The sequence below is a fragment of the Garra rufa genome, chromosome 4, assembly GCF_049309525.1.
Source record: "Garra rufa chromosome 4, GarRuf1.0, whole genome shotgun sequence".
NCBI classification, from domain to species: domain Eukaryota; kingdom Metazoa; phylum Chordata; class Actinopteri; order Cypriniformes; family Cyprinidae; genus Garra; species Garra rufa.
The window spans coordinates 55,144,348-55,159,815 of record NC_133364.1 but is presented as its reverse complement, the minus strand read 5'-3'; the positions used below and the strand labels follow the sequence as shown (position 1 = coordinate 55,159,815).

Sequence of the window (15,468 nt, the reverse complement as noted above, 5' to 3'; positions counted from 1 at the left end):
CAGCTTGGCCGATTTCTACAGACAATGCGCAAGAGGTCTCCAGTCCTAACTTTAGAGGATGCGGTTAAACCATCAAATTTCCTGAATGTGATTGAGGCTGTGAAGGAAACTGCAGGGTTTGATAAGAACAATAACATCTATAAGACTCCAAGTCTTGCATTAAAAATCGGCCACTCCCTGTTGAAAGTAAATGACATAATTCACTGCCATGCCCTCATGGCTGAAGATGAAAACCTAGTGAAGTCCTCAGATGCTTTCCAAAAGCTTTATCGGGCCAAGTGGTCTGAATACATTTCACACAGTGCTTTAAACACGATCAGTGATTTAAAATACAACAAGCCAACGAAACTTCCACTCACCGAAGACATCATGAAGCTTAAGCATCTTGATGAAAAGGTAAAGTCAGCAACTGCAGCACTGGAGAAGGCAGCAACACCACAGAATTATTCCAATGTTGCAAGAACAACGCTGACCAAGATTGTGCTTTTCAATAGGAGACGAGTAGGAGAAGTTTCAAAAATGAAGCTAAAATATTTCCTGGAACGAGATTGTTCAATTACACAAAAAGAAATGAATTTATCGGAGTATGAACAGAAATTGTGCATGTACTTTGAGCGGGTCGAGCTCAAGGGAAAAAGGGGAAGAAAAGTGGCAGTGTTGCTGACTCCTGAAATGACAAAGTCCTTAAATCTGATGATTATGAAGAGAGAGCAGTGTGGTGTGCCCAACAAGAACGAGTATTTATTTGCCGTTCCTCACTGCCTCACATGCTACAGGGGACATCAGTGTCTTAGGAAGTTTGCAGATGAATGCGGTGCCCAAAAACCAGATTTTTTACGATCTACTCAGCTGAGGAAAGAAATGGCAACTACTTCTCAGATGTTGAATTTAAAGAACAACGAAATGGATCAGCTGGCGGACTTTTTGGGTCACGACATAACAGTGCACAGACAGTTTTACCGTCTTTCTGAGGCCACCATACAGAGTGCAAAAATTTCCAAGCTGCTTCTTGCCCTTGAGAAAGGAAAGCTGCATGAGCTACGAGGAAAAACTCTTGATGAAATTGGAGGTATGTAAGTTCATATAAGTTTAAAAAGATTTTACAGTAAGAGATGCCCATCTCTTAAGTTAATACACAATTGAATATACTTGGAATATACTTACCCATTGCCCCTTTCCCTTTGGAATATACTTACCTGTGCATGTACTTACCTGTTACCCATTTCCCTTTGGAATATACTTGCCTGTTACCTGCTTCCCTTTGTAATATACTCTGACCAAAATTATAAACGCAACACTTTTGTTTTTGCCCCCATTTTTCATGAGCTGAATTCAAAGATCTAAGACTTTTTCTATGTACACAAAAGGCCTATTTGTCTTAAATATTGCTCACAAATCTGTCTAAATCTGTGTTAGTGAGCACTTCTCCTTTGCCGAGATATGCCACACCTGTGATGTGGATGGATTATCAAGATGCTGATTAGTCAGCATGATTATTGCACAGATGTGCCTTAGGCTGGCCACAATAAAAGGCCACTCTACTCTCCAGATTTTTGAGTTCAGCTCATGAAAAATGGGGGCAAAAACAAAATGTTGCTTTTATAATTTGTTAGTGTACTTACCTGGTAACCTTTTCCCTTTGGAATATTTTTACCTGTTACAGTAAACACGGACATGACTCCTCAAAACGTGTCTATATTCTGCAAAATATCCACCAGCTTGGCAGATTTCTACAGACCATGTGCAAGAGGTCTCCAGTCCTAAGGATGTGGTTGAACCATCAAATTTCCTGAATGTGATTGAGGCTGTAAAGGAAACTGCATGGTTTGATAAAAACCATAACATCTATAGGACTCCAAGTCTTGCATTAAAATTGGCCACTCCCTGTTGAAAGTAAATGGCATAGTGGTCTGAGTACTTTTCACACAGTCCCTTAAACACGATTAGTGGTTTAAAATATAACAAGCCAACGAAACTACTACTCACCGAAGACATCATGAAGCTTAACAAACATCTTGATGAAAAAGCTAAGTCAGCAACTGCAGCACTGGAGGAGGCAGCAACACCACAGAATTATTCAAATATTGCAAGAACAACACTGACCAAGATTGTGCTTTTCAGTAGGAGATGAGTCCTGGAACGAGATTGTTCAATCACACAAAAAGAAATGAATTTGTCTGAGTATGAACAGAAAATGTGGATGTACTTTGAGCGGGTCGATCTCAAGAGAAAAAGGGGAAGAAAAGTGGCAGTGTTGCTAACTCCTGAAATGACAAAGTCTCTAAATCTGATTATGAAGAGAGAGCAGTGTGGTGTGCCAAACAAGATTGAGTATTTATTCGCTGTTCCTCACTGCCTCACATACAACAGGGGACATCAGTGTCTCTGGAAGTTTGCAGATGAATGTGGTGCCAAAAAACCAACGCAACACTTTTATTTTTGCTCCCATTTTTCATGAGCTGAATTCAAAGATTTAAGACTTTTTCTATGTACACAGAAGGCCTATTTCTCTCAAATATTGTTCACAAATCTGTCTAAATCTGTGTAAGTGAGCACTTCTCCTTTGCCGAGATAATACATCCACCTTACAGGTGTGGCATATCAAGATGCTGATTAGTCAGCATGATTATTGCACAGGTGTGCCTTAGGGTGGCCACAGTAAAAGGCCACTCCACTCTCCACATTTTTTAGTTCAGCTCATGAAAAATGGGGGCAAAAACAAAATGTTGTGTTTATGATTTAGGTTAGTGTACTTATCTGGTACCTGTTTCCCTTTGGAAAATACTTACCTGTTACCCGTTTCCCTTTGGAATATACTTACTGTTACAAACCACAGAACAAAAGATCCAAGTGCAGCAAGATTTAATGAAGTTCAAAACAAAAATCCACAGAACACAGGGACTGACAGAGTAAAGAGCCAGGGCGGAGCCGGCAGTGCAAGAGGCCAAGGGGCTAAGGGTTCCCAAACTGGAGCGAGCTCTGAGGATTCCCGGACTGAAGTGGGCTCTGAGGACTCCTGGACTGCAGCGGGGTAATAAGCGAAGACCACCTTCTTTATTAGGGCAGAAGCTGTGAGATTGGGTGACTCCATTGCAAAGTCTGAGACCCGAGTCAATTCTTCTGAGGACCACCGGACTCAAGAGCCCCAGAGTCAGGTACTCCAGGACCCTTGGGACTCGAGATCACCGGAGTCGGGTCCTCCAGGACCACTGGAGCTTAGCTGCTCTCCTCCTCAACCTTCGCTTGCGAGTAGGAGATAGGACATTGAGTCGACATGGGGCATTTCTGGGAACACGATATTGGATTCAGACAGACATGACTTTACCAGACTGCGGTAACCAACATAGTCAACAACCCCCCAATAATGGAAGCCTCTTCGTCCCTCCATCTCCCTCTGGGGCAAAGGATCATCCAGGCCAAGATCACGGGGCAGTCGTGGCCTAATGGTTAGAGAGTCGGACTTGTAACCCAAAAGATTGCAGGTTCGAGTCCCAGGTCCGGCAGGGATTATAGGTGGGGGGAGTGAATAACCAACACTCTCTCCACCCTCAATACCACAACTGAGGTGAGACCCTTGAATGGCTGCTCACTGCTCCGGGTGTCTGTTCACGGTGTGTGTGTGTGTGTGTGTGTTCACTACTGTGTGTGTGCACTTGGATGGGTTAAATGCAGAGCACAAATTCCTAGTATGGGTCACCATACTTGGTCTCACTTCACCACCTCAAGATTTAAAAATTCCTTTAGTGCTGCTTCCTCACAACCCAGCCCCGGTGCTGCAGTCCTAAAACTTTGGGCAAAGTCTGTTATCCCCGTTCCCTGCTGGCGTAGAGCTCACAACTGTTGCAGTCGGGCCACCCTGCCCTTCACAGTGGTCGGGTGAGAACTCCGGAGATCCATTGTTCCAGGGAGGAAAAAAGGAAAAAACAAAAAACAAACTGCTGGATGTAAAAATGTCTGTAGTCTTCTGTCATGAACCACAGAACAAAAGATCAAAGTGCAGCAAGATTTAATGAAGTTCAAAACAAAAATCCACAGAACACAGTCAAAGCCACAGCCACTGTCAGGAACACCAGGTAACATGAACACTACAGCAACAATCTACAAACAAACAGGTTTTTGTAAAGGGAAACACTAATGAATAGATAATAAACAGCTGGTGGTGATCAGACAATTAGAGTGCACAGTAGTATGGGAGTCGCAGTCCAGAACACACAAACAAAACCACAAAAAGGTGCGCTCTGTGACACTCACCTGTTTCCCTTTGGAAAAAAACTTAACTGGTACCCCTTTACCTTTGGAATATACTTACCTGTTACCTGTTTCAATTTGGAAAATACTTACCTGTTACTTATTTACTTTGGAATATACTTACTTGGTACTCTTTTCTTTTTGGAATATACTTACCTGGTACCCGTTTTCCCATTGGGATATACTTACCTGTGCATGTACTTACCTGTTGCCCATTTCCCTTTGGAATATACTTACCTGTGCATGTACCTTACAGTTTCCCTTTTGTTAATCTGTTTTAAAAACCACCACACGTTAAAATCTGTAGACGTAGATAAATGAAGATGACCAGTTTACCCCTGATGTGTCAAATTTGTTTCAGGTCCTGAATATAATTACCTTTGGATTATACTTACCTCCCACTGCTTTACTGTTTAGCATTGTGTTTTATCTACCCATGTTGTTAAACCATTCAGTTAGACTTTTACCCTTGTCTGATGTTGCTGTGTATTGTTATAATAATAAAACGGCACAATCATTTACTGGACAATGAGGGAGACAAAAGCTCAACGGAACATTTTGTTTATGCTTAATTTCCTCATCCATACATCCCTAATGAGTACAACTTAACCCCCTGGGGTTGGCAAGCACAAATACGCATTTTGAAGCATCTTCTCCTGATGACCCCAATAAGAACTTAAAGGTGCAGTGTGTAGATTTTTGCGGCAGTGCGTAGATTTTTTTTTTTAGCGGTGACATTGTGAATTGCAACCAACGGCTCCCGTCCACCGCTCACCCCTCCCTTTACAGAAGCTACGGTGGCCCACACGGGATTAAGATGTCTTCGTTTTAGACAGCAAAGAGTAATGAGGTTTCTTTTAAAACGTAAATTAAGGAATTATATTTACTTAATTCAATAAAATGATGTTATTGTGGGGGAGGAAATACAAAAGGAAAGGAAATGCCAAGTACATTATTTGCAACTACCCACTGTATGGTAAAGCCTAGTTTTATCCAATATCACCTTGTAAGCATAAGAACCCAGCCACAATGAAGTATATGAAAGTTGGAATTTTGTTTTGACTGAAGATTGAATTGGTACTTTCCCTTGATTGTCCAGATTTCACAGATGATGATGATGACGATGAGGATGAGAGTGATGAAGATACAAGCCTGGACACAGAAACTGCAGATGAAATTAATGGTATGTCTTTTAAATCCTAACAAAAACGTTTTAGCATACTAGAGTAAAGATTTCCTTATTTCTTTTCCGTACTAACATGGTCTGCAATAGGTGAGTTTTTTTTTTTATTATTTTTTAAAACCATTTTAAGTAGGGTATGGGAGCACCTCTCTTCCCCTATATCAACAACCAGTGCACACACCCATGACTAGATGAGTCATGGTGATGATGATCTTTCGCTGCTACATCCTATAATATTTTATGTACCACAAAATTCTCTTCAATTAAGGATCTTCCGCTCAGTGTGTGCTGCCTCTCTGCTATAAAAAAGTACAGTATTAAAGATTTGCAGATGATGCATGTATTATCACAACAGTAAATGCTGATTTTAACATTAATAGTGTAGAAATTACAAGGCTAAATAAGATGTTCCCTTTTAGTGATTTACTTTGACGTTTTGTAGAGTGTACGACACTAGGGGTCACTCTTGGCAGGCCAAACACCTCTGAGATCTTTAAGAAAAGGCCAATCAAATTGGGGTGTGCATAGCTAGCCACACCTGGATATTCGGGTTTAAATAGCCTAGCTTAGCATCTGATCACTCGTTCTATTCTTCTGAGCCGAATGCAGCGTCTCTTCATGAGAAGCAGCATTTCACTTACCTCTTTGAACCTCGTTGTTGGATTTAAGGCATGAGCAGCGGTCTCTCCCTCTAATACACAGGTGTTTCTGGATGGGGTATAAACATCTTGGGCGATGGTCGGCACGAGCTCTGCCTTCAGTTTTTGGGCAAGGCCCACACTAAAGCAGCATGCTTGGATAATGCTCTAGCTGGGCAAGAACCTATGGACTCTCTGCACCAGTCTGAAGCAGATGCCGAAAAAGAACATTGGGCTAGAGTGGTCTCCGCCACCTGAGTGCTCGAGGCTGGATGATTGGTTTCTGGGTTTTGAGCATGACTCCTGGAGACCAAGGCACTGAAAAATCTCAAACCAGAGGTTCTGCAGGAACTGCGTTCGGCCACCGACTATGCCCTCCGGGCTATGAAATTTGATGGCACAGGCTGTGTGGAGAGTGATGTCCACAATGGTGGTACAGGAGTGCCACCTGTGGCTCAACCTGGCAGAGATGCGGGAAGCTCACTTTCTTGACACCCCATTTCACAGGTTGGACTCTTTGGCGACACTGTTGAAGAATTTGTGTAGCAGTTCTCCACAGTGAAGGAGCAGACCAAGCATGCTGCCTCGACATGGTGCAGGGCCTACCCCTGCTCCTTCGAGCCAGCGGCCTCCATCTGTTTGTCACCCCCTACAAAGCGGCAATCAACCCGTAGGAAAGTGGCATCACCAGCTCATCCTCAGGTGACCCGGAACCTTCGCAATGCTTCGAAGCGTCCCTGAGATGAGCCACCAAGGGAGGAGGAACTTCCGGACCAACCTAATTCCTCTTTTGTCGGGGGGACGGGAGGTAAATTGGGTTCCATCACAGCTGTCGACCATCAGGCTGACTGCCATAACATGGTCAATAAGGAGCAATTGCCTCCTTCTCTGGGTATCACATACAGCGTTTCAGGCCCCACAGCAGCCAGACGCTCACAAATACACACCAGAACATGTTTGGCTCCTCGTGTTCAGGTGAGAGGGTGCACTCTCGGCCCAGTCAGTGCAGTCTCCCACATCCACCACTGATGCAGAGAGCAGCCCTCAAAGACAAGGCATGGATTGGGTTGCAGGACATTTCACTTCCTACCACAATGCCTGCCAGTCTGCCCAGCCACAACCCCACCAGAGGTACGTTGAGTGTAGTACCTCTGGCACCATTGGCTGGGTATCTGGATGCTTGGTTACGCCCTCTCCAGTTCCTCCCAATGGCTCCTCAGAACCATTCAGCATACCTTTGTGATTCAGTTATCCAGGCAACCGCTCCAAGTTCAGGGGCATTCTCTTTACCTCAGTGGGAGGCGAGAATGCTGCTGTTCTGCGGGTGGAGGTTGCAACCCTTCTGAGCAAGGGAGCAGTTGAGTCTGTCCCCCAAGCCAAAATGAAGAAGGGCTTCTTCACCCCATACTTCATTGTACCCAAGAAGATGGCAGACACTAAACCGGCCCCTATTCACAAGCTTTCGTTCAAAATGCTTACCCTGAAACACATACTGACATGTGTCAGAGCACAAGATTGGCTTGTTGCTTCAGACCTGAAGGACGCGTATTTCCATGTCTTAATCCTACCAAAGCACAGACCGTTCCTACGGTTCACTTTTGAGGGTCAGGCATATATCAGGACAAGGTCCTCCCCTTCGGGCTCTCCCTGTCCACTCGCGACATGGTCCTAGGCCACCTAGACCGGTTGAGTCTTCGGGTCAACTGGGAAAAGAGCAAGCTCTCTCCGGTGCAGAGCATCTCTTTTCTTGGTGTAGATCTGGGCCCGTATTCATAAAGATTCTAAGAATCCTCTCAGAAAGCTTTTATTTTAGCTTAAAAACTCCTACGTAAGAGTTTTAGCTTAAGAGTGATTCAGGATCAATCTAAGAGCAACTCTGAGCAAAGAAAAGACAAAAACTTTTATCTTAGTGTGGAGGCGGGGTTGACCCCGTTGCTAGCGATGACACAGCATTTTAAAGATTGTGATTGGTTGGTTGTCCAAGAAGGAAATAAAAGAGTACTTTTAAGTGTAGGGTCTAGTTTAAGCCTTCACTTTGAAATTATAGGCATCATTTTTCCTGTTTTACCGCAACACACATTATGTAAGTTTATATATTTTATATGTTTATATATATTTTTGTTTCCCACGCTGTTGATGTTGTATTTAATGTATTTGATAGGTAATGAACAGCAGCACATTAAGGTTGTGAAAGTGCTGTAATTGTGTGATCTCTTTGCTTATAGAAGGTTGTGAACATACCCAAATTATTACTGCTGCATAGTTGCATTGTTTCCAGTTGCCAAATAAGTTCATGTAATAAATGTAGTGATTTCTTCCATTTCTACACTATGGCATTTCTGCACTATGTCAGAGATGTTAGTATGTCTCTAACAAAATAAGTCACAAACATTATCTCTGCACAATCTCATGTGTAGCATCAGTGAAATCACTGTCATGCATTGTGTGCAAATATTGCATTGCCCTCCTCATGTTTTGTCAGTGTTATCCACTGCTAAAGAAACTCTTAAGCCTCTTAAAAGTCCTCTTCCCTACTCCTAACAATTTGGACCTTAAGACCTCTTTTAAGGGTAAAGATTCTTTCTGAATTACTTTTTTCTTTACTAGGATCTTTTCTTTAATTTTAAGGGAAAACGCCCACTTTTCTAAGAATTCTCTTAGAATTTTGTCACTAGGAGCAACTCTTTGCACTAAGATTCTTTATGAATACGGGCCCTGGACTCAGTTACGATGACTATATTTCTAATATTTTCAGAGGCTCCTGGGTCATATGGCATCCTCAGCCGTGGTCACGTCGTTGAGACTTATGCATACGAGATTTCTGCACTGGCTTCGTACCCGGGTTGCGAGATGGGCATGGCACCAAGGCTCACATCATGTGAACATCACACCAATGTGTCGCTGCACTTTCAGCCCTCGACAGCTTTGGGTAATCCCTGACTGAGGCTCCCCTCGGCACGAATGCCCTGGCAAATATGCGTTTCCCCAGTGAGACTCATCACACAGACACTGTGCAAAGTCAGGGAGGACAAAGAACAGCTTCTGCATGTGGCCCCTTATTGGCCCAACAGGACCTGGATCTCAGAACTCACGCTCCTGGTGTCAGCTCCTCCCTGGCGGATTCCCTTGAGGAATGATCTTTTTTCTCAAGGGAAAGGCAAGATCTGGCATCCGTGCCCGGATCTCTGGAACCTCCATGTTGGTTCCTGAACCAGGAGGATTTAAGAGAGCTTTTACCATCAGTGGTGAATATCATCACTCAGGCCAGAGCCTCCTCAATGAGATAACTGTACGACCTGAAGTGGTGTATTTTCACCAACTGGTGCTCTTCCCATGGGAAGGTCCTACGGAGATGTAGCATCGGATCTGTGCTCTCGTTCCTACAAGGTGGCCTGGAAAGGGGCCTGTCTGCATTCACAATTAAGGTGTACGTGGCCACGATTATAACTAGGAGAGGCGCCAGGAGATTGAATCTCCGCACCTCATTCTCTCTTGGGATCTTGCTGTGGTCTTACAGGCCTTACAAGCAGATCCATTTGAGCCTTTTCAGTCAGCTTACTGCCCTCTCTATGAAGATGGCACTCCTGACTGCGCTCACTTCCATCAAGAGGGTTGAGGACCTTCGAGCTCTCTCCACTGACGAAACATGCCTCGAATTCGGGCCGGCAGACTCTCACGTTATCCTGAGACCACGGCCTGGATACGTGCCTAAGGTTCCCACCACTCCCTTCAGGGTGGTGGCATTACAGGCTATCCCTTCTCAGGAAGAGAAACCCCTACCTGCTTTTGCTGTGTCCAGTACAAGCTCTTCACATCTACTTGTAACCGCACTCAGATTTTCAGACGCTTTGAACAGCTCTTTGTCTGTATGGAGGACAGCAAAAGGGGAATGCCGTCTCCAAACAAAATCTCCCACTGGATAGTGGATGCAATTCACATGGCATATCGGCAGATATTTGTAGAGCTGCAGGTTGGGGTACACCTAATACATTTACCAGATTTTACAATCTGCGAATGGAGCAGGTATCCTCTCAAATGCTGAACGTCAGCCCTTGACTGCAAGGTATAAAGTAGAGGTCTGCGCGGGACTGCTTTTCTAGTCCCGCTCCCGCGAGGTTTTATTCCGCACCCTCCCGCTATGTATTCACACTTTGTTCACCCGCTGCCCGCTTAGAATAATTTTCTTCCCGACCCAACCGTTCCCGCTAAAATTAGTTCTCGTTTCCAGAATCTCACATTTAACCATCAGGAAACAATATCGAGTTTATAAAACTTTTTTTCGCAGTACATCTATTATATTTCCATGTTCCACTGTTAAGACGTATATTACAGCCCTGTATTTCAGCCCGTCATAGATCAAATGCGGGCTACAATTATATTTTATACATTCAATGGTGATAAAGTGCACGCAGTAGGCAGTAGCTTGCCACAAAGCACCAGCAAAAATAATCAACATGACTGTGAAATAGTAAGGAGATATTTTAATTATTTATTTATAAACTATAGTGTTTTCTGAGTTTTTAACGATCCTCATTGGACGCACCTTTAGAGAGAAATTCATCTTTACGGATTAGCTGCATAATAAGAGTTTTTGTTTTCGATTTGTTTTATTTCGTTAAGTACTAATTTAAAGCTTTCTATATATATTTATCATGTCTGACAAAAACAACGGTTAAATAGTTTACACTGAAAAAAAAAATGTAACTGATCGCGCTTGAGCCTAAATGCATTTTAGCTTCCACTCTCCGCACAGACATGCGCCAAATAGCGCACATTTATATATTATTATTTATATCTATATATGTAGCCAATTCGTGATTTGAGAAGTCAAATTCAAACACAGTCAACTCCGCTTGGTCGTTACTTTAAGAAACAAAAAGCTTACGTTTATCGAACATAAAATGCTCCAAACGCTTTTTTCTAAATTAACTTAATAAAAAAAGAAACAAAATTATAACCACTTTTCCATTACATACAAAACTGAACTGTAATTGCCGTAGTAGTATAAGTTGTTTTGGCAAAGCGGAAAAAAGACGGGTTTGGGTCAGGAGTTAACAACCACATGGATTGCGAAAAATCAGTCAGCATAACTTTATGAAGATTTTGGCACTCCAAACGTGGCTTTGCGCTCTGGAGTAACGCTGATAAACATTTGCCCACAGAAAAACACCATCAGTACCCCCACTTTCCGCGCCTATGAGACCTTGCCAATAAAATGCATGACGCAGAAAGCACTGGTCCATGAGTGCAGCGAGTGCATAACAGTTATCAGCGCAGGCTGTAGCCGACAGGTGCTCGATAAAAATGAGTAAAGCTCAGATTTGCTGTTCAGAAAATACGTCGGGAACGGGATATTGTTACCGCCCGCTCCCGTTCAAATTACACCGGAGTTACCGACCGCAACCGCTTTTATTTGGAAATTTATTCCCGCATCGCAAGAATTCTGGTCGGGTCCCGCGGTTCCCGCGGGAGAGCCGCGGGAATGCAGACCTCTAGTATAAAGCCTATTCCAGCGGCACCCCCTTGTGGTGACTCGCTCATTTGCTCCAGAATGAGTTCCTTCTATGAACCCTGGACCACCCTTCCATCACACAAAAGACTCCCTGTTCTTAGCAAGTTTGGTGGAGGAACTTGCTATTCAGAACTCAAGACAAGTCAAGTTCCCAGAAATTGAACCCTTGCCCGAGCTCTGTGCTCCACATGTAGGGTGCAGTGTTCCCCTTAGACAGTCACACTGTCAACAGGTCTTGTGCTTGGCAGATCTCCCCTCACGTGTAGACCTTCCCCATAGTACTTCCTCAGTGAGTCCATAGGTGGAATTGTCACGTCACCTCCCCTAGGCGGCAGGATGTGATATCCGTGGTGTCTTCTCTCCCTGGGGGAATCAAGGCACTTTCCCAACATTACATCCAAGACAGTTATTATTGGTAAGTATAAAGAAAAGGCTACAGCTAATGGGCTTCCGCCTACATGGAGGCTCTCCCGATGGCGGAGAGTGAAGCCTAAAATTTTGGACGTTGGAAGGTCGTGAAGAAGGAGGTTCTTTTGGTTGTGACACACTGCCCTCAGAATGGAATGAGTGAACAGATGCTAAGCTAGGGTATTTATACTTGGATATCAGGGTGTGGCTAGCTATTCAAATTCTGCACACCCCAATTTCATTGGCCTTTTCTCAAAGATCTCAGAGGTGTTTGGGCTCCCAAGAGCAACCCTAGTGTCGTACACTCGACACAGCTTCTCCATTCACTCCATCAGAGAACGAGGGTTACCCTACATAACCTAGAGAATTTCACTACAACTCTGCAGAAAATGAAATTGTAGCAGCACTGATCATCAGTGGGGTGCACTGAATTTAATAAAATGCGTCACCTACACTTTTCTGTTACACGATTGTCAGATGAACACATGGACACATCTGACAGAGAGAAGGAGACTGACACACATATATGTGGACAAAATGGTATGTAGATTGATTTTTATTTGCTCATAGAATATTTAAAAAAATACAAAAGTTATACCAGGTGTCTATTTCTCTGTACGCTGTGAAACAGGTATACCTCAAATACTATATATCAATAAATTGCATCTGTTCTGTTTATACATATTTTTCAGGCAGTAACTTGGACCTAGCCGAACAACAACCTACATGCAGTACAGCTGACAGACCAATTCCTGGAAGCATTGGTATGGTCAAGTTGGAATTTAATTTGTATTTAATGTAAAATATATTTTACTGGGGGTGTAATGATCTGCGTATCGTACGATTCATGGTCACATCAATAAAAAGACATTTATGACATTAAAACAGCGACATCTGCTGACGCACACACGTTCGTCACGGGAACATCCCAGATGAAGATAATGAGGAAATGACATTGCTCCCTTTGACAAGTCCATTCCAAACGACTAAATAATGACACGCACCTGCTCTGCTCACTCAAGTCTCCACTAACAAGGGGATAGGGATGATCACTATGATTTGGAAAAGTACCATGAATCGTACGATACACGATACCTGAATCATTACACCCCTATATTTTACAAAATTGAATCTCAATTGACCATATGCACAAATTACTTCCTTCTTTAGACAAGCCAGCTATGTCATTTCAGGTCAACTGTAGTGTGCCGTAATATGAGCGTACTTTGTTTGTTTTCTCTACATAATCCATTCACAATCGAAGAAAAGTTGTTTGTCTAAGAGGACCCAAACGTCCATGTATACCATTTCAAGAATGACAAATGCCAGTTTAAAAAAATATGCGAGTAAATCGGCTAAATATGCGCGAGTCATTGCTATGATTGACAGTAATAACCGGACAAACATCTGATAAGCTGATGTCAAAAAAAAGAGCTTAAATGATTCAGACTAAATTCAGAGTAACAAAACTACAGCAGTAACAAATTTGTGTTGGTTAAATATCGGCTATTTAATAGATTTTACAGTTCAAGATAAAATGTAGTTATTAAATTCTATAAAATATTTCAAATTCCTATCGATTCATTTCAAGTACATTTTTTTTAATTCTTATACCATCAATATTTAACGTATTTGTAGTGAACTATATGTAAGTATTTAAATAATTCACCCTTATAGGCTGTTTGTGTTGTGAGCTTAATGACTTTCTGCACTTACTATACTATATACTTAAGGGCGGTAAAAGTACTACAATTTATTATACTAGTAATTTTAGAATAAATCGAAAAGCAAGACGTCTTGAAAAATATAGGGAGAGGCAGCTGCATAATAATTAATCCTCTGCTTTCATCTATTGGTTATATGGGTAATTCCATATTATTTTAGCCAAAAAAAGATGTTGTTTTCCATAAAGTCATTTTTTGAAAAGTGAGTCCTTGAAGTAAATTTTATTTCATAGCTGTAGAGTTAGAAAATAATAAAATATTCAAAATATTGCAAGATTTTAAAAATGTGTTCATGACATCATTACGGATTATCAAGAATATGATTAAGATGTCCTTGAAGAGAAGTATCGCTATCTAGCTAACGTTAGCATAAACACGTTTAGCTGTCAGCATTTAAATGTACAACTATGCAGATACGGAGAGTACGGGATTGCCAGGCTCCGCATTTAAATGATATGTTAAATAATGAAACTGAATGTTCATGACGCTAACATTGTTTATAATGTTGCAATTATAAACTTTTTCTCAGTTTCTGATAAGAACGAGGCAGTAGATGAGTCTCAAAAGTGTCCACCTAATATATAGCGCATAAAAAAAAAAGCGGCAACGGAAGTTTAAGAGCTGGCTTATCTTTATGCGGAAGTTCTAAAGAACGCTCCGTGCATACGGTCAATTTCTATTGCTATTATGGGTCAGATTTAATGACGTTTCATTAAACAATTAAAAGACAAAGCAGAAAGAACGAAAGCTGCAGATTGGCTTTTTGATAAGAAACATGACACTTTGTTATTCAATTTGGGATACTCTCTATTCAAAGGTGTCATGCAAGGCACAATACCAAAAACTAGTTAGTGATTTTAACAAACATTTGTATTGTCTTGTTTGTTCTTAGTTGGTGGTAAACAGAAGCCAAACAAAGGTGCAAGGCGACCGTGGTCGAATGCAGAGGTCAATGCAGTATTGAAGCATTTCAAACCACACATTGCCAAAGGTCATTTGGCGTCTTTAAGAGAGTGTGAGCTGTGCAAGAAGTGCGAGCCAGTTTTACAATATAGAACATTACAAAACATCAGAGATTTTGTCCGTAACAGAGGGGTAACCCTGAAGCGCAAAATGACTAACTTTTAACTGATTCCTCTCTTGTTTACTCAGTAACTCAGTATTAACTAACATTAACAAAGATTAATAAAGAGTGTAATTACAGTCTTTATTAATCTTTGTTAATGTTAGTTAATAAAAATACAGCTGTTCATTCTTAGTTCATGTTAACTTATGTATTTAATGTTAACAAATGACATCTTATTGTAAAGTGTTACCGTTTACTCTTCTAATGCTTACATGTTCACTGATTGTACTTCTTGAAAGTTGTTTTTAAAGAAGTTACTTTTTTGTTTTACCCAAAAATTTAATTCATTTTTCACTCATTGAAATAAATTGAGATTTATAACTTCAACCCTGGAGTGTTATTGGAGGGTATTACAAGACTATATATATATATATATATATATATATATATATATATATCAAATCTAGGTCAATGAAATTACCATGGTTCCTCGTCAGTCTATGGTCATCTGTTTTCCCAAAAAATGCATATATATATATATATATATATATATATATATAAAATACAAATAAACACAAAAAAACACATATAAAATATAAATAAATACTTCTCAAAACTGAAGTTGATCCACTGATGACACATGGACTGTTTGATATATTTACTATGTTTCTGGACCTAAATCATTTCAG

At 41.6% G+C, this 15,468-nt stretch overlaps 1 protein-coding gene across 1 annotated transcript; it reads left to right on the top strand.

Moving 5' to 3' along the window:
- Nucleotides 1–451: 451 nt before the first annotated feature.
- On the top strand, nt 452–15,128 carry LOC141334176 (uncharacterized). The gene is made up of 5 exons (XM_073839304.1): nt 452–1,069; nt 5,348–5,431; nt 12,467–12,529; nt 12,682–12,753; nt 14,606–15,128. Exons 1-5 carry the CDS (start codon nt 520–522, stop codon nt 14,839–14,841), a joined length of 1,005 nt encoding a protein of 334 aa, XP_073695405.1. The 5' UTR covers nt 452–519; the 3' UTR covers nt 14,842–15,128.
- Nucleotides 15,129–15,468: the final 340 nt, after the last annotated feature.